Below are 26499 nucleotides of genomic sequence, written 5' to 3' on the forward strand. Positions count from 1 at the left end.
GATGTTTCAGCTTATACATAGAGAAGCGTGCTGCTGGTCTGGGAAGGGCTCCCTCTGGTTAAACGCTGTTCTGTGGGCTTGATTTCAATCATTTTGTTTGGTCCCCACAATAATTCTATAAAGAACAGAGTGTTAATGGCTCTTTCCAGATGAACCACCACACAGATAGGTTTTTCTAGAAGTTTTGCTCTCACCCAATTTTATCGCTGATCGGGTAGACCCAGGCTCCTTTGGACACTTTTACATATTCTATCACCTAACTGACAGAGTGCGAGAAGAGGTTAAGGGGAAAGAAAAAAACAAACAAACACTGTTTAAATATGCACACTCAAAATCTTGAAAACATCTTCAGAACATGGATTTTGAAATAAATTTAAGTCAGCATGACTTTAAGGCACTTGATAATATCCCTAATAGAAACAAAAGCTAAGAGGAACATTCTGTGATTGTATTTACAGAGAAGCCACTGTGGAAAGGTAACCTACTCATAAACACAATTCGAGTTGACTAGTCTGATGGCAGTGCCATACACAGGGTATCGACCTCCCAGATGGTCAAGGTCACACAGACCAAGGCAGACCGACCAAACCCTTCCTTCAGTTTGAGAGCAGGAAACATGTCAGTTATTACCTCAATGACTGGAAGGTCCCCACCCTGAGCAGGGCACAGCCTAAGAAAGGGAATGGACCACAGGCACCATCTCCTTTCGCTCATCCATCTAGAAATGAGTTAGCAGAGGATGAGGGCCTCTTCCACTTGTGCATTTCTGAACAGAAAAGAGGTCACGCTTATAAACTGACTCTTTTCCCCGAAATTTATGTATTTCTAAAGCTCACACACTTCCTCTCTCTCCTCCATTCCTGAGACTAAGTTAGATTAGTAAGATACAACTAAACTGTGATTGCCCACTTGTTTTCGTTGGCCACAGTATAAATCAAATCTCATGCTTCTTTTTGCTTGCTCACGGGGTCAGTTTTAATGCTGAGTTAAACAAAAGTCCTTGGGAACCATTAATACACCTCTATGGTTCTAACACAGAACATGCCAAATTTAAATTTATATGCTTTTTGAATTATTGGCACCGTGTGTGGTGCCAATCCTTTATAATGAAGGTAAAAGGCCTGGCATTTTTGGCTTTATTTTATTTTTTAAAATAGCAATTTCAATCTTTTTGAAATAATCTGAAAAATGGGTGATTTTTTCCTGCCAGATATTTTTGGAACGATCATTTCATCCAAATAACTATGGTGCTTTCTCTCTGCTATTCATCTCTCCACCATTTTCTAAAAGGAATCACAGAACTTTAGAACTTGGGGTTCAATGTTTGACCCTTCAAGAACCCTGAAACAGTGATCTTTCCACAATAGTGCGCTGGGTCCAGGTACCGACCCCACATCCTCCGCCTCTATGCCCAGCTCAGTTGTCTGGTAACCATAGATCTGTGGTACTCTACTGGGAGCAATTTTGTGCCCCTTCGCCCTTAGGGAACATGTGGCCATGTGTGGAGACAGTATCGGCTATCACAACTGGGAGGGGGAGCTCCTGGCATGTAGTGGGCGGAGGCTGGCAATACTGCTCAACACCCCCCAGCATGCAGGACGGCCCCCCACCGTGATTACCTAGCCCCAAATGCCAAGAGTGCCAATGTTGACAAAACCTCCAGGACAGTTTCTCAGAGACTCATTTTCCAAACATGTTATATGATTCCATTGAAACAAAACGTCTAGAACAGGCCAATCCATAGAGATAGAAAATAGATTGGTGGTGGCCTTGGCTTGGGGAAAGGGAAATGTGAAATGACTGCTAATGAGGATGGGGTTTCATTTCAGGTGATGAAAATTAAATTGCAGTTGAAGGTGGCAAGCTTTGTAAAGATACAAAAAACATACACTAAATCCCACTCAATTATACATTCTAAATGGGAACTTTGTATGTAAATTCCACATCGATAAAGTTATTAAAATTCTTTTGAGAGGTCTTTCATGCAGTAATTCCTATTCTTACTGCACAAGAACTAATAGTGGAGAGCATTTTTGAGTAGCTTTAGTTTTGAGTGGAGAATATTCTCTGGCAACACTTTTTAAATGCAACCCTGTGTCTTACAGGAGAGACTTCAAGATTTTCTATACTGCCAAAATAGCTTAATTTCCAGTTGTTCCCATAATGTTAATTGTTTGATCTGGGTCCCTGAAATACAGTTCATTCATCTGTGAGCAAACAGGTCAAGAGTGGCTGGGACAGGGCAGAAATCCAAGGGTCTCGCCTCTGCTCTGGTTCTCACTGCAGTGCGAAGATGGCCCAGTCATCGGACCGCTTTGTGCCTCAACTTCCTCATTCCCACCACAAGTCTAAGCTTCCTGATTAACTTCTTTGTTAGAAACCCAAGAAAACAAGGATGGGGAAAGCAAATGCTCACAGCTTCACCACTGCCTATTGTATATGACTCACTCCTTGCCTGCCATTTGGGCCCTCTCTCTTCTGGGCCCTCTCTATTGCTCTTTTTCCATCTAAAACCTCTGCTCCCACCCAGCTGGTCTCCTTTGGCACACCCAAACATGCTCTGCATTTTTCCATTTTGGATCTTTCCAATGACAAAGCCCTGTGATGGAACTGCATCTACGTCCATCCAAATTCTTTGTATCCCTGAAGCCCAGACACTGTTACGCCTCTCCCCAGAGCCTCTGGTTCATGATCACTGACAGCAGTTATTGTAGGTAAGAAATTGGACATTTAATTGCTAAGCCCATGGAAGCATGGCAAGATGTCACCTCTTGGAAATCATCTCGTACTACACATGGCCCTCAACCTTATCACATGCCAGGAGCACCAGCTTCTGGCCAGTTCTCCCACATACCAAGAGCACTTCCATATTGATGCCTTCATACTGGCCTGTACTGACCTTAGGGATGCCCAGGAGATGCTTCATCTCCTCAAAGGGTTTGTTGATAAATAACTGCCTTATTGAAACCTGCCACTCGGCACTTCAAATCCCCCTTAGCCAGCCCAACTTTTTCCTTTTCCTTAGCCCTTCCACCTTCTAATGCACCATTATTTATTACATCTATTGTTCATCGTTGCTCTCCGCAGGATTGTGAGCAGGGATCTCTGTATTTTCCTCCCTGATGTAGTAGCTGAATTTAGAACATGGCTGCATGGGGAGCACAATCAATAATTTTTTAAATATGTACTGTGTGTTGTTCAGCATAGTACTAGAAGTCCTAGCAACAGCAATCAGACAACAAAGAGAAATAAAAGGTATTCAAATTGGCAAAGAAGAAGTCAAACTCTCTCTCTTAGCAGATGACATGATTCTTTATATGCAAAACCCAAAGACTCCATCTCCAAACTACTAGAACTCATACAGCAATGCAGTAATGTGGCAGGATACAAAATCAATGTACAGAAATCAGTTGCTTTCTTATACACTAACAATGAAAATACAGAAAAGGAAATTCGATAATCAATTCCATTTACTACAGCTTCAAGAACTGTAAGATACCCAACCAAAGAGCTAAAGGATCTGTACTCAAGGAACTATAGAACACTCATGAAAGAAACTGGAGAAGACACAAAAAGATGGATGATCATTCCATGCTCATGGATCGGAAGAATAAACATTCTTAAAATGTCTACACTGCCTAGAGCAATCTATACTTCCAATGCCATCTTGATCAAAATTTCACTGGCATTTTTCAAAGAGCTAGAACGAACAATCCTAAAATTTGTATGGAACCAGAAGAGACCCCAAATTGCTAAGGGAATGTTGAAAAAGAAAAACAAAACTGGGGGCATCACGTTGCCTGATTTCAAGCTTTACTACAAAGCTGTGATCACCAAGACAGCATGGTACTGGCACAAAAACAGACACATAGACCAGTGGAACAGAGTAGGGAGCCCAGATATGGACCCTCAACTCTATGGTCAAATAATCTTCGACAAAGAGGAAAAAATATTCAGTGGAAAAAAAGACAGTCTCTTCAATAAAATGTGCAGGGAAAATTGGACAACTATGTATAGTAGAATGAAACTTGACCATTCTCTTACACCATACACAAAGATAAACTCAAAATGGATAAAAGACCTCAATGTGAAGCAAGAATCTATCAAAATCCTAGAGAACATAGACAGTAACCTCTTCAACATGGGCCACAGCAACTTCTTTCAAGATATGTCTCCAAAGGCAAAAGAAACAAAAGAGAAAGTGAACTTCTCAGACTTCATCAAGATCAAAAGCTTCTGAACAGCAAAGGAAACAGTCAACAAAACAAAGAGGCAACCCACAGAATGGGGAAGATATTTGCAAATGACACCAAAGTCAAAGGGTTGATATCCAAGATCTATAAAGAACTCCTCAAACTCAACACACACAAAACAGATGATCACATCAAAAAAAATGGGCAGAAGACATGAACAGACACTTCTCCAAAGAAGACATACAAATGGCTAACAGACACATGAAAAAATGTTCATCATCATTAGCCATCAGGGAGATTCAAATCAAAACCACACTGAGATACCACCTTACACCAGTTAGAATGGCCAAAATTAACAAGACAGTGAACAAAAAGTGTTGGAGAGGATGCAGAGAAAGGGGAACCTTCTTACACTGTTGGTGGGAATCCAAGTTGGTGCGGCCACTTTGGAAAACAGTGTGGAGATTCCTCAAGCAATTAAAAATAGAGCTACCCTATGACCCTGCAATTGTACTAACGGATATTTACCTCAAAGATACAGATGTAGTGAAAAGAAGGGCCATCTGTACCCCAATGTTCATAGCAGCAATGGCCACGGTCACCAAAATGTGGAAGGAACCAAGATGCCCTTCAACAGACGAATGAATAAAGAAGATATGGTTCACATATACTATGGAGCATTATGCTTCCAACAGAAAGGATGAATACCCAACTTTTGTATCAACAGGGACGGGACTGGAAGAGATTATGCTGAGTGAAATAAATCAAGCAGAGAGTGTCAATTATCATACAGTTTCGCTTACTGGTGGAGCATAAGGAATAACACAGAGGATATGGGGAGATGAAGAAGTGATTTGGGGGAAACTGGAGAGGGAGACCAAACATGAGAGACTGTGGACTCTGAGAAACAATCTGAAGGTTTTGGAGAGGAGGGAGGTGGGGGGTTGGGTGAGCCTGGTGGTGGGTATTGTGGAGGGCACATATTGCACGGAGCACTGGGTGTGGTGCATAAACAATGACTTTTGGAACACTGAAAAAAATAAAATGAAAAAAGTTAAAAAAAAAAAAACATGTACAGTGCCAGAACACTGGTTGCCACTCAATAAATGATAAAGCTCCATCATCACGGTCATGATTATCAATAAGTGTACCATGATGTGGCAACTCTTGTACCATTATTCTTCACTGTTGCACTGTGTTTAGCATTTCAGGTTTCTTTATTTTAATTTTTCTTTAAGTAGGCTCCATGCCCAGCATGAAGCCCAAAGTGGGGCTCGAACTCATGACCCTGAGATCAAGACCTGAACTGAAAATCAAGAGTCAGATGCTTAACTGACTGAACCACTCAGGTGCCCCTCTTTATTTTGTATAAAGACTGAATTTTCTGAGAGTAGAGACCGACATGTATGTATTTTTGATAGGTCTTTTTTTTTTAGATTGAGATATAATTCAAACACCATAAAATTCACCACTTTGAAGTGTACAGCAGTGTGGCTTTTGGTACAGTCACAAGGTTATGCAACTAACCACCACAACTTCCAGAACAGTTCTATCATTCCCCGCCCCCAAACCCAAACCCATTAGCAGTCACTTCCCATTCCTCTCTCCCCAGCCCCTGGCAATCACAAATCTGCTTTCTGTCTCTATGGATTTGCCCAGTCTGGGCATTTCCTAAAAATGGAATCCTATGATATACGGTCCTTTGTGTTTGGCTTCTTTCACTCAGCACGTTTTTAAGATTTATCCACATTGTGACGTGTATCAGTGCTTCATTTTTTTGTATGGCTAATACCATTTCATCATATGGCTATCAGGCCACATATCCCTATGCCTTGGATATTACAGATACTCAATAAATATTTTATACTAATGATTTAAAAAGTAGGGAGATGCATGAAATGCTATTGAGAAAAAAACTTAGCACATGACTATGATTCTCCTAAAAGCATGAGGATGATAAAGATGATGCACTAGGTAAGAGCCCAGAATGGAGATTTTATTATTATTTTAAAGCTACATTAGCATTATACTGGGGGAAACGTTGCCTACAATTAGAACAACCTTGCAGTCACTCCACAGATATCTGTGACTGACAATTACATCTGTCTAATTTCATTTCAAGTAAAAATTCCCTAAAATAAAATGTATGTGCATAGAATTAAATTAATTGCTGATCTTCTTCCTGACTCATTTCATTTTTCAAGATTGTATCAGCTTCAAATCTAGTTAATACTCCAAGCAGATATACCACTCGTGATGTGATTTTGTAATAGAGGTTTGGAAATGATTCTCAACTGCTATCACCGGATCTTACATAAGTTAGGGATATGAAGAAGAGGCTGCTAGCGGGAGAGCTGCTCAGGGCTCTGTGCACGTTGGAAGGGCCATTAGCTAAAACAATGACTGGAATGGATACCAGCAGTGACAACACATTGCTGACACTTAGGTCTCGCCGCCTATTTCCTGTCCTCTGTTGAATGAGCAGAGCGTAGGAAAACCGTATTCTGACATTTTATATTTGTCTCCCTGTGGGCAGTTCCTTAAGAGATGAAGATGGAAAGTATGCCACCAAACTGTTAACAATCTAAGAATGTTCTGTCCAGGAATGGAAGAAACTCTGCAGAGGAAATAACGTGAGAAGGATCATTTCTAACTTTTAAGGTGGTCAACTATTTCCTTTGTTTCTTTCAATTTGCTCCTTCTGCCCCTTGAGCGATGACTAACATTGCCACTCTTGATACTGGAAATCATGATTACGAAGAGTCAAATGTGTATTGAGGGACATCTAGCTTTCCCTTGCTGGTGTCTTCCCATTTTCCAGGCATAAGGTAAGTGTACCAAAGAGTCAAGAACATTGGTGAAAGTCAGGCATGGTGGGTCAGTGGCCCAACCACAGTTCTGATGTAGGCTGTCCTGCCAAAGTCAAGTTCTCTCCACCATGGCATGTTGCTTTTGTTCAGAAAATACCAGTCTGTGCATTTGTGTGCTGAAACCCCAGGAGGTAAGTGCAGCTTACTTTGGAGTACTTTGACCGACAAGCAGAAGTAGGAATGCTTGTTTTTACATTACTGTGGTATCTCTGTTAACACAGATGTAACATTTTCACTCCCGACAGTGACCAGTTAATTATAACCCAAACAACACACGATCCATCTGCATATAATTTCCCTTATTGAAAATCACTTCACCAGATATTTAGCAAATGCTTACAGATCTTTCAAATTACAAGCTTGTATGAAAATTTTCTGTGAATGCTTATATTATTAGGATATTTTCTACTACTGATCTAAAAGGGAGCCTATTGCCTTAAAACAATCTTTTTTTTTTTTTTTTGTCTTTGATTTTCTGTTCAGCTTTTCCTCCCTCCTCTGAGAATGAATATTCTATAAACCCGGGGCCTATGGGAGACATGGCACTGTCACTCACTCATCACTCTTACTGAACATGATTGAGAAATTATGCCCCGAACTTCTTGTCTCTCCCCTGCACTTGCTCCATTCATGGATTATTTAGAATAAATAAAATAAAGTCTTGGCTTCCCAGAGACTTTCAGAAATGAGTGTCTCAGCTAATGACCTTTCATATTTTGGTGACTCTCTCCTCAAATGGGGAGAAAGGGAGAGGGTGGAGGAGGGAAAAGAAGGAAGAGAAAGAGGAAGAATCATTTTAGAGAAAGAGAACTTGAAGCATCGACCTTTTTTCACCAGACTATGTGTCACAGACATTTTTCTGTGTCAGCCAATACACATTAACACTCTCACTTTGAATATTGCACAGGCCACAGGTGATTTGAGCCAGCCCCCTACTGGCAGACATTTCGTTTTCCGTGTTAGTTCGTAATGGAAACAGCAGGCGCTGGCTATAACTAAGTCTCCCCCCGACCGACTCAGTGTGTGTGTATCAGTTAATGCTCAATCATGCCGAAGCAGAAAGTAAAGGACTTCAGGCTGAAAGACAGAAGTGGTCTTGTTATAATTAATATGCCCCTTCCCAGCCCACCCAAAGAACAACTGGAATGCTCCAGAAGGCCTGCCTTCACCATAGCCTCTGTTGCCTTTTGGTGTCACTATCTCCCTCCGCTCCCTCCTCACCCCTTTCTCATCCACAAACACAGACAGAGACACAGAGTGTGTTAGCTTCCTGAAGGCAAGAGGGATGATTTGCTCCAACAGCACACCCAGCATTCTCCCCTCCAACTCGGAGTGGAGAAATCTTCTAGAGGCCTTGAGGAGCTTGCGAATTGGACCACTGTCGTCTTCACATTTATACACCAACGCTGACGACTGTGTTAGGCATATACCATGTGTTCCATAGCTGCTGAGGTCACATCACGATTTTGGCCTCTAAGGAATATGTTCAGAGCTTGTGACCAAGGGCCCTTTCCCTTTTCCGTGTAGCTGTATTATCTCCTATTGCTTCATTAATAAGTTTTTAAAAAAAGATTTTATTTATTTAATTGACAGGGAGAGAGATCACAAGTAGGCAGAAAGGCAGGCAGAGAGAGAGGGGAAGCAGGCTCCCCACCAAGCAGAGAGCCCAATGCGGGGCTCAATCCCAGGACCCTGAGATCATGACCTGAGACAAAGGCAGAGGCTTTAACCCACTGAGCCACCCAGGCACCCCTCATTAATAAGTTTTATCTGCTCTTTTCAGGACACTGGTGGCTTGCTAATAAGCCTGTCCCCATCCTTGATCACCACTTCGAAATATCACTACATTTCCCTCTTCTTACTTGTGCCTTTTTTCTTTCTGTTTCCTTACTTCTGTTACTGCTTTTCTTATGCTCCCTGTCCCAAGTCTACTCACTTATTAAATGCTGTTAGCCAGTAAACAATCCCTCCTTTTTTTCATAGCTTCCAACAAACAGTCCTAAAACATGGTTATTTCCAGGGTATTCTGGAATAGATACTGATGGCTTGCAATCAACGAAGTATGTGAATGGGAGTGAGAGAGGGTTTTTTGTTGTTATTCTTTTCATATTACTCCTTGGGCTGAAGTGATTCTAGAAGCCCAAGAAAATAATAATAATAATAATAATAATAATAATAATATAATAAAGCTTTATTATCTTAAGCAAACAAACTCAGTCACAAATAAGAAAAGATCAAGTGGATCTATCATAGTATATTTGTTCAGAGTAAATAATAGTTTGAACTAACAGATCAGAGCCAAACATAACAAGGATGTTAGGATAATGGACTGGAAACCTTTTTACAGTATCTCCCTTTGAAGGTTCTTATTAGAAGCCATTTGCCTGAAAGTCCATTGGAGGACTCGACAGTGATGCTGAGTCATCTGTCATCCTGGTGAATCAAGATATCAAGATACCAAGATTTCCTTGTCTATGAAAAAGCCACATAGATCAAGGACCTTCTTTATGCATTTTCAGAGTGACACAGATAATTTCTCTACATTTTCTTTAATTAATCAACACATTCATCCAGCACCTAGATTGAGAAAGAGATTTTTCTAGATAACAAAGAGCTCCCCAAAACGTTTAAGACACAATATCTGACCTCCATGGGTTGCAAAGGGAAGTCACCACGTTGACTGGAATCCCTTAGCAGCAGTGTACCTGAGTTCTCAAGAGGGTACAGTCCACTCCAGCAAAAAACCAAACCAAACCAAACCAAACCAAAACAGCAGCTTAGAGATCAAGATTTTCTTGTAAATAAATTTCCACAGAAGAAACATTTAAAAGCTGACTTTGGCTCCAACTACTTAAGAATACTCACTCTTGAAATATTCCAGAATATTGGACAATCTTGGACCTGCTTTAAAAGAAAGACTTGAGAGTGGAGCTCCCCTAGAAGATAAGAAAGGCTTCTGGAACTCCTAACACCTGACTTATCTGAAGGTCCCCTGTATGCCTCAATCACTGCTCGAACCCAGGAAGTTAAGCAAAGGGGGCAAACCTCCAAAACAAAACCAAAGCTCCTCCCAGCGGTCAAAAAGCAAGGCCCCAAGACTGAAACGTTTGAACTTTTCTCACAAGCGAGCCTCGAGCGCCAATACCGCTTAGGGCATCTCTTCGCTTGAAGTCCACACAAAATTCTAACAAGCTTGGCCTTCAGATTTTCCCGGCATGCTGTAAATTAGAAGCAGCCAACTAGGAGGGGAGAAGCTGTTGGCATCAGCAACATGGACACAGCAGAATGCGATGAGTTGCGAGTCAAGGAAAAGAATAACCATAAAATCCGTTGTTGTTGTTGAAAGCTTACTGTTTGAAGCCAGGCATTGCGGGAGGTGAAGACATTTAAGACATGCTTCCTCTCAGAGCTCCAGACTGCTTCGGCTCTTGACTGCCATGGCCTCCTTCCATTAAATGGATCCGATGAGGCCCACGTGAGGAGACATAATGGTGGTGGGTCAGATTCCCGCCGCCCAGGATTAACCCGTGCTTTCCCTCAACTCTTACCACGGGCGGGAACCATCTGGGTTTTGATTTGTGCCAAAAACAGTAGAAGGCTTCCCAGCCTGAGGCCCTTCCACACGAGCTGCATCTTTTGCAGCCTTGCTTGATCCTACAGGTCTCAGGAAGGACTTGAGAGCAGATGCTTCTGGGCAAAAAGGTGTCCCAAGTGTGATTTTTTTCTTTTTTAAATAACCCTTTCTTAGACGCTCTTTCTTCCCACTAAGCAAGAATGGGAACCTGTAATCCATAAGGGTGTTTATTCATTCATCGTTTTGGAGAAAAGCTTCTAGAGATGATAATCAATTCAGGGTGTATTTGTGTGCTACAGTAATACGAATGGTCTCAGGTTCTTCGGTATTCAGCATCCGTATATGGAATGAAAGCCCAAGTGAACGAAGATACCTTCTCGGGTCATCTTGTTGCAGTTGTTCCAGGGATAATGCCAGAGAGAAAAATATTTTACACTTATGATCCATTTTTTTTAAATAGCAATTCTTTTTAAAAAGAGAAGACAGTATCTGACATCAAAGAGTAAGAAAAACAAGAACAAATACTTTGGAAATGTTACAGCCTCTACAGGACAAAATAAGCGGCCGATCCAGTAAATTCTGTTTTCTTTTATAAACTCAATGTATTCATAAATGAAATAATTGCCTACAGCAAAAGATTTTCAATTGAAATTTTGTCCCCCCCCCAACATTAACTTTCAAACTGCATATGTGGGACCTAAATTAGCGGAAGACATTTCAGCAGAGAGATCCATATTTTAATACCCCACGACTCAGAACACACAGTGGAGAAAATAAACAGAAAGAACCACATCGTTACTATTGTATTTGCCTTCAAAGCCTGCACAACTGTCCACGGTGAAATGGCAGTAACTCACTAGCCAGTGGGCCGGAGAAATTCATGCGCAATGCGGGATCTTTCTGTTGATTCTTGTGGACAAATACTTGAGTCTCTCAGTCTTGAAGTGGGACACAAAGTAATGAGGTAAGTTCTGTAACACACAAGACCACTAATAGTTCACCAGTGACTTTGTTAGTAGAGATGAACCATGAGTTTGCAAGAACTATATGTCCTGAATCTTTTCAGACACCATTATATGTAATTAAATAAAACAGAAAAAAGGACTGAAAAAGAAGATGATGTGATCTACACTGCCGTTCCTCTCCCTTCGCCTTTCCCGTGCCACTTTGCATCACACCCCCACCTTCTCCTCCTCGAAGTAAGCTGATGCCAATTCTCTTAAAATCCATTTCATAATTTCCTTCAAAGGGAAGGAATCCTTCCTGCCTCTGATAGACAACTCACCACTAACACACTCAGGAATAAATGCAAACCCTGAACACAGCTGGCTTTTAGAACTACAGTCCACCTTCACTTTTACTCATACCTTTTGTCTGTTACCATCTTCCACTTTCCTCTCTGCGATCTGTCTCTCGCTCTCTGCTTGAGAGATCCACCTTTCTTCACCATGGTTATTTGTTCCCTACTAATTCATCCACAAAGATCAACTTGTAATCTTATTTATTCGCATTTTTTAGACCCTTACTGCATGCCGAGTGTGGTGAAGCTGGGGTCGGGAACCACGTAAGTCTAAGCTCTAGTTCTTAATAGTACTACATTGCCTCCCACGGGTATTTTCTCCTTGAATTTAATTCAGCCAATGCGAAGCGTGTATATAAAAATATATGTACCTGTATAAACTCTAAAAATACTACTTAAGCTGGGGCACCTGGGCAGCTCAGTTGGTTAAGCATCTGCCTTCAGCTCAGGTCACCATCCTGGAGTCTGGGGATCGAGTCCCGCACTGGGCTCCCTGCTCAGCGGGAAGCCTGACTCTTCCTTTCCCTCTACCCGCTGCTCCCCACTTTTGCTCTCTTTCTCTCAAATAAGTAAATAAAATCTTTTAAAATTAAAAAAAAATATTACTTAAGTAGTAAAAGAGATCTGGCTATACCACCGCTAGTGTCTGAGTATATATAAATTCAGCATTCCCTCTACTGAACTAATATTCATAGACAGCTCAGCAGCCGCCTCTCATCAAAAGTTACAGATTTGCTTTTTAACTGATGAGATGCTAGAACAACAGGCAAAAGAATCCATATGCTTTACTAAGGTAGGAGAGTAAAAGACATATGGACTGAGTAGCTAGATCAGAGGTCCTCTCAGTGAGGGAAGAGCTTTGGTTGCTGTCGTTTAGGCAAAGGAGAGGCTGCTGAGAACATGGGGACAACGTGCCTACCAGGGAAGTTCAGAGGCTCTGAGAAAGAAAGAGAGGAATTTGGATTTGTTCATAAGAGAAAGAGGGATTGGGCCAGAAGGATGTGGGCAAAGGAGGACCATCACAGAGAGAGGCTGAGCTGTTCTGTGGGATGCGGGACATCCTTTCCTGCCTTGTCCTTCAGACCTTCAGCCCAAGTTTTGCTACTGTGATCGTCTTGGGTTCATGGTTGCTTGCGTGGCAGATGCGTGGTAGGATGGGGCCACAGAGAAAGGGCCTTTGTCCCCTCTTTCAGGGGACACCGGATTGCTGTTAAAGGAATGGCCACAGGGAACAGAGAAAATACTTCCAATGAAAGTAGAAAACAGAGGTGGCGATCCTGAACTTAGAATCCCTCAGAGAAATACTGGGGAGAATCCTGGGGGTTTACCAGAATGGGAGTTTGAATCAACGTCTCCTGATCTGAAAGAGCTGGGGAACCCTAGGGGACATGTTGATTACACTACAGAAATTCAACAATCTAGCTTTTTTGGGTCAAGAACAATGTTGTGTTTGCTGGAGCCGGGGACCAGACACGACACAGCTACTTCTTAAAAGTAACTTTGAATGTATCAGCATGTGCAGCCAACTTATTTGCTGACTTAAAAGTGGACTTAAAAACAGTCTGATGAAATTTTTTTGCCTGTTAAACCTATTATTGCCCATAATGAAAGACTGTATCTGCACTAATGACAACATGCAGCCTTCTGTTTGATCATAGTTTGTAAAACTTCATGATACAGGGGTTTTTAGTTATACTCAACACATTTTCCTTCAGAAATCTGATTGGCTGCCCTAGATGCAGTGAATGATATAAATTGAGCTCTTAGTTGGAAGGAAGCTACAGGATCAAGCATCCCTGAGTTTCAGACAGAAACTTCCTCTGAATACGCATATTCAAAGGTATGTGGATTTTATTCCTTTGGTACCCTTTCTATTGTGCTTACTTCTTTTTCTGCATTTCATGTATAAAAGATGCAAATGTATTCTGCATTTCTAATACTTCATGCTGTCATATTTGGTTACTTCTTCAGTTGGACCATAATTCAATTAGACTGATTACTTAGATGAATTATTTTACCTTCTAATGCAGCAAAATGTTTCTCTGTATTATTTTTTTTAATTTTACTTCCAGCATCCCAAAGCACTTTTCAGGGCCAAATCTCACAGCAAAATATTTATTTTAATTACTTATCAATTAAGATAAAAATGATCTTTTTCACAGGCTGTCATCTACTACTTTAAAATCCATTTTGTTTAATTACATCAAATAGAACCATCAACGAAATGTGGTCTTTTCTCATTAATTCAAACTTAAACACATTTGGAGGTAGAAAACATCAGTGTGCTTTTTATGGCCAACATTATTACACAAGCTACTCACTTTCTCTGCAAAATTTAAGATACTTCTGACAGCTTTCATAGTCAACAATTCCTACCACAGAGCAATGTGCATATTTTAGGATGGCCTGTTTTGCTTCGTGTCCCAAGGGTCATAAAGTGTATAACTACAGTGCCGGGCCAAACGAAAAGGAAGAAGTCATTGACTAAATATGGCAAGTTTCAAGGAGCTGTCATTCACAATTCATGGGATCACCACAAAGTCTTGGCACTGCCCTCTCCCTTCCATTCGACCACACCTGTTGCTCCGTATGTAGAGCTCTACAGGTGTCTCCTGCAGGTCCTGCTGGAAGTCCTCGCCGCCGAAACACCTGGAACTCCACTTTACTCCTTCCTTACTCTATGTTGGAAGATTATTTTAATGCCTCTTCTCAGATGATTAGTCTTTGTTTTTAACAGTAGCAATGGTCAGGTGGACTGTACAAAACAAAACAAAACCAACAACACCCCCATTTTTGTGCCTTCCTGGTTCTAGAAGTATCAAATAGCCAACTGCGTATCAAATAGCCAACCTGAAGATCTGCGCAGCTTTTAGAGCTCACTCTGTTCTTGGGCTCATTAATTATAAGCTACAGCTAGTTTCTAGGACTCCCCAGGCTGCAGACGTGTAGGAAAATAGCACAGCAGATCACGTACTGATGGCTTCACATGGCTACAGTTTGTTCTGCTCTCTGATGAAATGAGAAGCATCCTCACTACTATCGGGATTCCAAAAGCAATGGAATGAGCTCCGCACTAGGAATCACATGTGAATGAAGTCACCTCACAAAATGTGCCCCCATCCTTTTTTACTGGCAATGGACTAATATGGGCTATGTGGGTTTTAGGGAGCATTAATTATGTCCATATTTGCAAAAACATTTTTTGAAAAGTGTCAACTTCTATTTCAGGGCCATCAAGACATGGGGACCTGGATTTTGTTTGCCTGCCTCTTGGGAGCAGCCTTTGCTATGCCTGTGAGTAAAACACCCCTGCAGATGTCAATATCCAATTTCACAAGCTTGGAAATAAAAATCTGCCCCACAGTTGGCCAACTTGCGGGTTTAAGACAGTACGAGATCAGATGTCCTCAAATGTCTCTGCGTTTAAGAAACACTTGGAAGAGTTTCTTAGAAAAAGTCCTCTCAGAGGCCTCCACCCAAGCCTCTCTCTGATTCGGGACGGCCAGAGTCGGGGCAGTGCCCAGGACTCTGCATTTTAACAAGCACCTCAGGAGAGTCTATGCAAACAAGTCGCTTGTAAATATCATTGCCCATCTCTAGATGGAGGAAACTTTTGGAAGGGACCCTCGAAAGGCCTCCAGAGAAAGTGCTCAATCAGCCTTAGGCAAATACTACAGAAAAGCCAGTTCTCTTTAAACCCCAATTTCTCACGAATGTCCCCACTCTCTTCCTGCCCTCCGAACCCTACTGTCTTGTTATCCTTCAGAGGGTAAGGTTTCTATGTCAGGAATTTCCTTCTTGAACCATCTCCTCATTGTCAGAGGCCTCGTCCCCTTGCGCACACCTGCTCGGCACATGGGGGCTTCCGTGCAGTCGTCCAGAATTCTAACTGTGCCCAATTTGTGCGGATAGTTTCTCCATTCGAATGTACCAAGGACCAGGAAGTCTGACCCATTCTCTTTAGACACAGATTCATAAGGTTAGAGAGCTCAGATCCCACGCAGGCAAAGCAGGACCCAGCTGCCTTTCGGTGGCATAGAGAGCAGTTGATACAACCAGAAGCCAGCAAACTTGTGTATCTGCCTCCTCTCTTCCTCTCTTGCCCACAAGACCAAGATTCTGTGCTCTGCCTTCCCGCAATCCTGCATTGGGGCAATTTCTAGGCCCCTGAGGGGCCTCTGCATTACAAATTGAGCCCTTTTTCCACTCCTCAATTGAATAACCCTACTCCCTAAGGGCTTCTATCAAGAAGGTACAGGAAAGGCAGTTTCTGACTAGAAGAATTCACATTCAGATGAGATCAAACAAACCCTCTTATAAAATGCGACCACTTAAAAATCACAGAGCCTTAATCAGCTCAATGTCTGAGGAGAGGCTCCGCTTGGTCCCTGCTCCTCTTCCTACCCCCCATCCAGGGCCAACCAGCATTGCACAATGCGGGCATCCGCCACGTGGCCTCCCTTTTGATGGCACAGACAGTCCTTACGTAGATAATGATTCAGGCTGTTTTTTTTTTTTAACTTAAATTTTTTTTCTGCCATAAAAACTTTGACAGAATCATAAAAAGAATCAGAGTAAATTTCATGAATCAACTCTTTCACTTTCCATGGGACTCATAACGTTTCCACCTGACCACACCCATCCCCACACACTCATCAAGAATTCACAGGTAGTTGTCGCTTCTGTTGTTGTGCATGTGCTTTGCATGTCCGTTGTGAGGACTGTCTTCCATACTGAAGCACTTACCCACCTCCTGATCTATAAGGGAAGGTTTGTGAGCTAGTTCTCTTCCTGTTGGTATCTCCTAACTGTGTAAGAGAAACCCATCTCTCTTTCCAACATGGAGCGAGCCGCAGGAAGACATAAAATGGCAGACGGGAGAGAGCAGGGTTAGTTGACCCCACGGATGGGGGAAGGGGGTGTCCGAAGATCACTGGAGGATAAACGTGTGCTGGTTTTTGCTTCTAGGTCTTGGGAAAGTCATTTAGTTCCTCTGGACCACTTTAAAATAAGAGGACTCCTGTCCTACACAGCATACATGCTCAAACGAAAAGTAGACCTTAAATATATTCAGCACCATATAGATTTTTTTAAAGTAGCTTCAGTCTCTCTTAATGTGAACAATTGCATATTGACTTAATCTCTTCCTCTCTCTCTCCCCCCCCCCTCTTCTCTCCCTCTCCCTCTTTCTTCTTCTCCTCCTTTCCCTTCTATAAAAGCTACCACCTCATCCTGGGCACCCTGGTTATATCAACTTCAGCTATGAGGTAATTTTTCTCTTTACTAATTTTGACCATTGTTTGAGTTAACAAAGTCCCGGGCTCTGTAAAGAATAGTGTGTTGATTCTTTATTCAAGATGTTTCTCAGTCCTGCTTTTTTTTAGTTCCCATTACCAGCTTCCTGGTTTAAGCCCTGATAGGTTGCCTCAAGCCTGTACTGCCCCAGCACACTCCTACTTGGCCTCTCTGACTCAGTTTCTCCTCCTTACATGGCTATAAAGCTATTCATCGTGAGCTCCCACTCAGGGTGGGGCTGCATGGTAGTGCAGAAAGTGAACTCTGGCTGAACAGCTCTGTTCTATTTCAGCCTGGGGAAGGTGGGGGGTCAGGTAAGACGCTATTTAAGATCCTTCCCAACTAGAAACTCTTGATTCTAAGATGTTCATGCTCTACGTGTTGCCTTTGTCGTCTTTACTGAAAGATCAGTGATCAGTGACCAAGGGGTCTGTGAGACATTCTGCAGAGCAATGGAAAGCAAGAGATTTCTGGAAATCAGGTTTGAGGCTCTTCCCAACCCCATACAAATCACACGACCATAGGCAAATAGTTTTCTCTCTCTAAAACTTTGGTTTCCTCATCTGGAGAAGGGAAATAATTATAATACCCACACTTCAAAATATGGCTTGAGGAGCAAAATAGTTAAGCAATATAGCAGGTGCTTTGTCAAGTACAATTTGAGCAAGGTTAGTAATTGTTGTATTCATATCAAATACTGTACTACTACACCACGAAATCCCCAGAACTGAGGTTAACCAAGTATATACCATTTAGGGAGGACTAAACTCTTACTTCTTTCCAAGGTTCAGATGACATTCTGTGAATCTGTTTACTCATACAAGCTGAGGAAATTGTGAGTAACACTTAGAGGCAAGATTTCCTGTGAAACCTTAAAAGGTTGACATATTTGACCAGAAAACCCGAGTTTCTAGGTTGAGGGACAGATTTTCTGGCTTCTTTATTTTTTCATTGTGACAGCAAATCAAAAAAGGATATGACTAATGTTATGGCACATTTATTTGTTTTGTTTTGTTTTGCTCTTGCAAACAAGAGCAGGTGCTGTGGAGTTGACCAGAATTACTACTTTTGTGACCTTGATCAAGCCCATGAACCTCTTGAACTCCCCATGACCTCGTCTGTAATAGTGAGGGTGAGGATACTTGCCTCAGGGTATGTGAGAACCCATGAAACATGTGTGTGATGGAGGTAATGTAGCGCCCAGCACTTAGGAAGCTCCTGAGAAATGTTAACTTTATTCTTGTTCTGTAGAACTCCTGCTTTCAGGCTATCAGTATTGACAGGACTGCAACAGTGAGTCTGCATTTCATGCAACGAAATTAAAGCAAATGTATTCTAATGTCTCTTTTTCTTAAGGTGCTTACCCCCCTGAAGTGGTACCAGAACATGATAAGGCATCCGGTATGTAGATTTTTTTTTCTTTGTTCCCTTAAAATATAAGCATGCATTTCAATTCCCCTTTAAATGAAATAACATATCTATGCCACACACAGACACTAACGGAAAATCTAGCCTGTAAAAGGTCATATCTGTGTACACAGTCAGAAATTCTTGCACAGGAAAAAAAAATGAATAAATACTCATAGTAATAATGACAAAGAAAACATGACTATTTCTCCGGCTGGAAGTCAACGGAGCCAATGGTAAACCTGACTCTTTGTTTCTCACCAGTACCCTTCCTATGGTTACGAACCCATGGGTGGATGGCTGCACCACCAAATCATTCCCGTGCTGTCCCAGCAGAATCCCCCGAACCACGCCCTACAGCCTCATCACCACATCCCCATGATGCCAGCTCAGCAGCCCGTGGTCCCCCAGCAACCAATGATGCCAGTTCCTGGCCAACACTCCATGACTCCAACCCAACACCACCAGCCAAACCTCCCTCTGCCAGCCCAGCAGCCCTTCCAGCCCCAGCCCGTCCAGCCACAGGCTCACCAGCCCATCCAGCCCCAGCCACCCGTGCACCCCATCCAGCCCCTGCCGCCACAGCCACCTCTGCCTCCGATGTTCCCCATACAGCCCCTGCCCCCCATGCTTCCTGACCTGCCTCTGGAAGCCTGGCCAGCAACTGACAAGACCAAGCGGGAGGAAGTGGTGAGTAGCGCTTGAAGCCACTGTGGTGCCTGGGAAAATGGTAAAGCAAAACTGACCCCCCGAGTTCTAAGTTCTCAAACAATCCAGGGTCTAGAGTTTCAGGAGCTAGACAGGTTAGTGACTCTATGAGTCCAAGCGTGTGTTGTAACTTCATATTATAAATAAGTTTATCAGTGAAGCTTAGGAATTATGACCATAGTTTTCATGGTGGGTTTAAATCCTACGATTATTTTGAATTTCTCCCAGAATATGTGTTACTGAAACCCATTAATTTTAAGGAGAGCAGTGTAAGGGGATATCAGGTCTCCTTATAGTTCAAGGGTTTGACTAGGAAGACTAGGCTAGAATTGCACTGAAGATTAAAAAAAAAAGTGATTTTTGAAAGTGGAGGGGGATGTAAATATTTGAACAGGCTACAAAAGGTAGGGGGGAAATCTCTTTGAAGACCTCTTTAATCTCTTTAAAGGAAGATTACCAGTCTAGAGAGGATTTTAATCTAACTCGGAGGAAGCTAGACGGTTTATTAGATTCATTCTCAGTACTGGGTTCTATAGATTAAACTCTCAGCAAGAAGTTTCCACAAGCACAAAATTAACTGCATTACAGAAAGTTCTTCCAAATGAGTGGGAAGAAGCCAATAAAATAAATGACTCATATTCATATCCACAAATCCATATTCTGTGTATATAAGATTATGTAATTCTACTGCATATGTAATTCCAAGTTACAAACAGTATTGAGGACTTTTCTACTGAGGTGCAGTGAGGGCGGAGATGGAAATGGCCTGGATGGGGAGCTAGAGGATACCCAGGTTCCAGTCTGGGCTTTGCCTCCGAAGAGAAAACGATACTGTCCAAGTTACTTCAAATCTATGGGTGTTTTCCCTTTTGTAAAAGAAGAAAAAGTGACTACCTCTGATAACTTCCAGCCTCTGTCCAAGTACAAATACCATAGTTTCCCAACAAAAAATTACAGTGCCTGCCATTTATGGCTTCATAATTATGAGCATATCTGTGGAGAATATGGGGCAGAATTTTGGAAATCATATCCCAAAGAATTTGGTGCCTCTCATCGATTCTTCTAGTCTAAGGTACGGTTCCCTCTACATAGAACGTGCATTTATTCATTGCTTCATTAATGATTAAGGCCATGAACTTTATAATGTGCTCACATCCTGCCAGAGCTATTTCTGGAAAGGTGACTTTGGGCAGGTAGTTTGAACTCTTAAAAAAAAAAAAAAAGCCAAAAAACTCTTATGTAAAATCAGAGTACCAATACTGGTAGCTTCTTAGAGTTGTTTTACGGAAAATAAAAATCAAGTGACGAGCTCAGAGCCTGGCACGCAGGAAGTCCTCAGGGAAAGGGCAGCTATTAGTACTTTATTATTACGGAAGAGTTGGAAGTGTCCTGAAGGCAGGAACGTTCACTCTGGATACCTCCTCTCCAATAACAATGAGATAACAAAGAAGTTTGGAAAATTACAGAGTTCGACTTAAACGGCTGTACATCATTATGGCAAAACGGAAGCCATATGTGTGATTGTAAATGATACTCACTAGGAATATCTGTAAATTATTTTAATTCTTCCTTTTGTTATTATTTTAAGGATTAAGACATCAGGAAATGAGAAGAAGCACTTCAGGCGCTTCCAGAATGACACAAGAGCACGACGCGTTTTGCCTGCCATCACTTCACTTAGTAAATTCTGTAACTAAAAATCAGTACCGTTAGCAAACAATAAAATGGTTTAATAATCACTCACATCTTTGTGTTGTTTGAAGCTTACAATTTCATGTCACTTCAGAGAAGGTATTATAAATGGCCTTTCTCGGATAAGGTAGGAACTGCTCACACACCTGCACAACTGACCATTTTGCAGGCAAGTGAGGGCTATTTTTCCTTGCGGAGAAAACGGATAGCATCTCAAAACATGAAAAAAAAACCCCAGAAGTTTATGCAGTAGTTATCATAATAGATGAAGTGAAAAATTATGAACATGTATAGTTACTGAACCTAAATCAAATGAAGGGACGTTTATATGAAGAGTTCTTTAAATTGAAAAAAATAAGCCCTTGGGAAATGTTTATATTACAAAACAAGTTAAGACTTGGAACACGGGCTTTATACCTTGCACCACATTAGTAACCAAAATCCAATCTTTTGATCTCATTCTACTGAAAAGGATTTTTAACTGAAATTATGTGATATGTATAACAATGTGTTGAATTTTAAATGATTGGGGTAATCAGTTTTCCTAAGAAAACTCTTATTAAATGGAGCTTCAAACAGAGACTCACAGTGGTTTTGTACACAAGTCATTTCTTTCACTTAATAATTTTTAAGATGATAAACTGTACTGTATAGTCTTCCAAATGTTAACAGATGCATAAAATGGACTCAACACAACTTTTCTTTCCCACTCGTATTTATATTTGAATACTTTTTTCCTCCTACGCCCACACAGAATTGTAAACAGTCCTTTTAGGGTTTACATTACACAGCACCCACAGTACCTTTATGATCAAGGCTCCTTAATCATTTTCTGGCATGAATAAACATAACTTTACAGGGAGGGTCTTGATAGTTAAACAAATAACTTGATTTAAAAGAACTAGGATCCCATAAAAATGTAAGAAATCTTTTAATCAACTCGAACCAATCCTGATCAATTTAGAAAATATTTATTTATCACCCCTTAGGGTAAGGCACTATTCCATGCCCTGGTGAAAGCAGTAAGTTCCCATCCTTAAGAAATCTAGAACCTACCAAAGGGATGAAACGAGCTAAGAAATACTGACAAGAGAAGGCCTAGCACCATTAACACTAGGACAGGAGTACGGTCAAGATGCCCTGGCAAATACGGCAGACTTCCTTAGCTAGCTGCACGATAGCTTTCCTCACCACTCGTTCTGTGTCGGCAGAGCTGGAATTGCTCCCAGCATCTGGCCTTCCACAAACCCAGGACAGATGAGCCCCTCCCCTGTCCCAGGGAATGAATGTTCACTTCTCCATGCCAATTATGGCATCAATTACCATAACACACCATATCCACACCAAACACGGAATCTACTCCCTTTGCTAGTGACTGGCGGAGGGACGGGTTGAGGTGGAACCTGAACGATGAATGAGGAGGAGTTTCTGGGGGGCAAGATTACTTTCCAATTAAAAAATACACACACATCTGGAAAACAGTACGGAGGTTCCTCAAGAAGTTAAAAATAGAGCTACTCTAAAACTCAGCAATTGCACTGGGTACTTACTCCAAAGATACAGATGTAGTGAAAAGAAGGAGGGCCATAGGCACCCCAATGTTTATAGCAGCAATGGCCACAATAGACGAACTATGGAAAGAGCCCTTATGGCCATCAATAGATGAATGGATAAAGAAGATGTGGTACATAAAAACAGAGGAATATTACTCAGCCACCAGAAAGGATGAATATTTACCATTTACATCGACATGCATGGAACTAGAGGGTATTATGCTGAGCAAAATAAGTCAATCAAAGACAATTATCATATGGTTTCACTTGTACCTGGAATATAAGAAACAATGCAGAGGATCACAGGGGAAGGGAGGGGAAACTGAATGGGAAGTCATCAGAGAGGGAGACAAACTATGAGAGACTCTTAACTGCAGGAAACAACTGAGGGGACGCAGGTGGGGGGATGGGATAATTGGGGGATGGGCATTAAGGAGGGCACGTGATGTGATGAGCACTGGGTGTTGTGATATGCAACTGATGAATTATTGAACTCTACATCTGAAACTAATGATGTACTATATGCTGGCTAATTGAATTTTTAAGAAAAAGGAAAAGTACACACACACACACACACACACACACTCATGCTAGGAAAGAGTGCTATTCTGTCTTTGGGTCTATTTGTTTGAGGATATGATGCCTGGAGCTATGTCTACCATATGACCAGGAAGGACCTAAGTCTTTGGTGGCATCATTGTGTCCCTGAATTAACCTACCCTGGAACCATCTATTCCTAGATGGATAAAACACTCTATTTCCATAACAGTACTTTTCAATTGTGGGTCATGATATCAATAGCAGGAGCCCCGGAATTTGTGTCATGTCATGTCTCTTTCAATAATTTAAAGCTTATTTGGCCAGAACTAAGAATTATGTTGTCAATGCATTTCCTGGGGAAAAAAAAGCCAGTGGATAGACAGAGATATATATCCTGGTGTATTCCAGAAAACATATGCCTCCCCACACACTGCCTTTCACAGTTGATGAAAATATTGTCATTACATTCATTTCTGCTGAGAAACATTTGGAGGGTATAAGGGCTGATGTTACTTGGGAGACGATGTGTGACACTGGAAAAAAACCAGAAACTCTGGAGTGAGACTGGAGTTGCTTTCAATTTTTCTGATATAAGAGGACTCTCTATTTGGAAAAGTCATTGACAAAATAATTCTCCTTTTATAATGATTCAACTTATACACACACACACACACACACACACACACACACTCAAATCACATTTTGAACTACAGGGAAAAAGTCAGGTCTTGGACTCTGAAAAGTACTCACTATGGAATGAGATGTAATGCGTAAGTTAATTTTATGAGAAACAGAAACTTGTGTATTCAATGGCCAAACATGTGTTTTAATAGAATCATTTTCATGGTAGGCTACAACGGACATTATTCTACTGCATTAAACAATGTCTATTAACCACAACACAGCACCTCTCTGATGATCCAGAATGAGGCGTAGGAACACCGGTCAGTGAAGTGTGTTGTGTTGGCATTTCAGAGATCTCGAAGCTCTTAACGCCTGTTCTAAATTGCCTTTTCACTGTAATTGTTCCTCTCGGCTCTTGGCTATCACTTCTTTTTGTTAATGTATATTTACATCTTGTAACGTGTAGCTTATTTGTAAACATATTCTCCCTAACAAAATTAAGTACATTGGCCTTGGGATTGTTACTTCAGAAGTTCCACCCTGGTTTTGAGGCTATTTTATTTCCTGACTCCCCAACTGTGGCAGATGGCTGCAACCGACAGAATTCTGACATGGATGTGGCCGTCACCACATAGAAGAATGTATCTGATGTAAAATGAATAAACAGAGCATTTCTAATTCATTACAACTCAGGCAGAGCCAGCTGCCCAACACTGTACTTGAGTAAAATATGGAAGAAAATCACTAGATTCTAATGACTGAGCCTCAAAGCACAGGCTGACATAGATAGCAGGACTGGCCATAAGTGCACTAATAAACCCAAACTTTCGCCCGAAGAATTCTTAAATCAGGGAACAAACAAAAGTAGATTATTTAAGAAGCTGTACTACGTCTTTGAAATTCAGCTGAATAGACAGATGAAGTTGAGGAAACCACCTCAGGGAAACTCCCTTCTCACAAGAACCACTCTCATGTCACTAATAAATGATGAGTATTTACCATTTACATCGACATGCATGGAACTGGAGGGTATTATGCGGAGCAAAATAAGTCAGTCAGAACCACTCTCATGTCACTAATAAATCTGAAATCTACTCTGCCCCTGTTTACTCTCTGTTGGTGAGGACTTCAATATGCATCCTTTTGGGGGTGTGTGTGCGGGAATTACCTTAAGAGAGCCATCAAAATACACGAAAGGATACACGCAGAGGTGTTGGTCACAACATTAGTTATACTATGAGAAATTTCAATTTTCTTACCTCTAGCTGAAGGAGTAATGTGATAAAAAAGTATGCTTTAGAAGAAAATTTATTAGTGGAGAAAACGTGACAAACTAAAACTTAAGACCAAAATCATCTATCATACGTACTACTACACGTGGCCTTAACATGTAACTAACTTACTTACACATAAATACACATAAATGTGCATTGGCAAAAACTCGGAACGAGATGCGACTGTTTGTACAAAGACACAATTTTTCCCACAATCAATGTAAGTTGCTTCTGTAAACTTGAATCATTAAATTATTTATTTAAAAGTTTGTTCTCCCTTTCTTCTACCTCAGTGCAGACATAGCTCTTTCCTTCAGTTCCCTGTGATGTGAGTTTTGGTTCTTGGTGGGTACCCTGCAGGTAAATTTCAAGTAGAAATGACTTCATGCGTACTTGATTTTCAGAGAAACATTTTGACCGAAGAAGGGCTAAGGGAAAGGAACTACTGGCTTTAGCAGGAACAAAAATGAACAACAAGATCAAACAACAAAAAAGAGATGAGCATTATAGGATGAAAAAGAAGAACTAGAAACAGCACGAATAAAATAAAATAAAGAAATGACCGTCAAAGCAGCTCCCGCTAAAATTCTGAAATTCCGGTGAGAGGTCAAACACAACATCTAACCCCTAAATTCTTAAAGAGCTGGGTGCTTGCACTGACTTCTCACATTAAGTGGGTTCTCCTCTGATTGAAATAATGCCTTAAAACTCGTCAATTATCTAATTTCACTTTTGGGCTTCAATTTGCTACAATGTGCTTTTTCCTCTTCTATGTTTAATGATATTAGGTCCAAATCATCAGAAAATGCTCCCAGCTCACGCGTTAGAAAGGGCAGAGGAAAATGTAACCTCACAAACTTGGGTTTTGGCCTGGATTTCCAGAACCACCTACCCTGATAGCATACAACCACATACCTTGATGGTATGCTTTGAAGACAGGGGTTCAAAGGGTTAGCCGGAAGTCATCTTCACTTTGACAGAGACAGTGACTAGTTAGCAGCATTTTCCAAATGAAAATTCAGATACGTAGGGAGATAATACGATAGAATACTTGAAATCAGAGGTATATACTAACTGGTAATTACACTCTATACTTGCCCTGTTCAGTATGTATCCCCACATGGCTATTCGAATTTAAAAGAATTAAAATGAAATAAAATTGGAACTTCACTTCCTCAGTCACACGAGACACATTTTAAGTGCTAAAAGGTCATGTGGGACTAGTGGCTACCATATTGGATAGCGCGGACACAGAACATTTCCATCACTGCCAGGAGTTTTATTGGACAGTACTGCTCTATACACTATTTCCTGAGGTAGAAGAGCAAATCCTGTTAATTGAAAGATTTTAAACAAAAGATGAAACAAAACAGACTTGCTGGTTAGAGCTGAACATCTCAACTATCCATAACAAGTCATTTCCGAAGCATTCCAGGAGTCCTGATCTTGTACGGAAATTTTCGAAGAAC

At 41.3% G+C, this 26499-nt stretch overlaps 2 protein-coding genes across 5 annotated transcripts in view; one reads left to right on the forward strand and one right to left on the reverse strand.

The window, feature by feature from the left end:
* The window catches only part of ARHGAP6 (Rho GTPase activating protein 6), a 249737-nt gene that overhangs the window by 100983 nt on the left and 122255 nt on the right, over nt 1–26499 (reverse strand).
* AMELX (amelogenin X-linked) lies at nt 13726–21090 on the forward strand. 4 transcript variants are annotated; one of them, XM_032330169.1, is made up of 6 exons: nt 13726–13777; nt 15166–15231; nt 17157–17204; nt 18589–18633; nt 18904–19329; nt 20936–21090. In XM_032330169.1, exons 2-6 carry the CDS (start codon nt 15178–15180, stop codon nt 20939–20941), a joined length of 579 nt encoding a protein of 192 aa, XP_032186060.1. In that variant the 5' UTR covers nt 13726–13777; nt 15166–15177; the 3' UTR covers nt 20942–21090. The 4 variants fall into 4 exon arrangements, with proteins under 4 accessions (XP_032186060.1, XP_032186057.1, XP_032186058.1 ...); XM_032330167.1 differs by lacking the exon at nt 13726–13777 and having other exon boundaries at nt 15098–15231; XM_032330166.1 differs by lacking the exons at nt 13726–13777; nt 20936–21090 and having other exon boundaries at nt 15093–15231; nt 18904–19344.

Source organism: Mustela erminea, chromosome X (assembly GCF_009829155.1).
Source record: "Mustela erminea isolate mMusErm1 chromosome X, mMusErm1.Pri, whole genome shotgun sequence".
Lineage (NCBI taxonomy): Eukaryota > Metazoa > Chordata > Mammalia > Carnivora > Mustelidae > Mustela > Mustela erminea.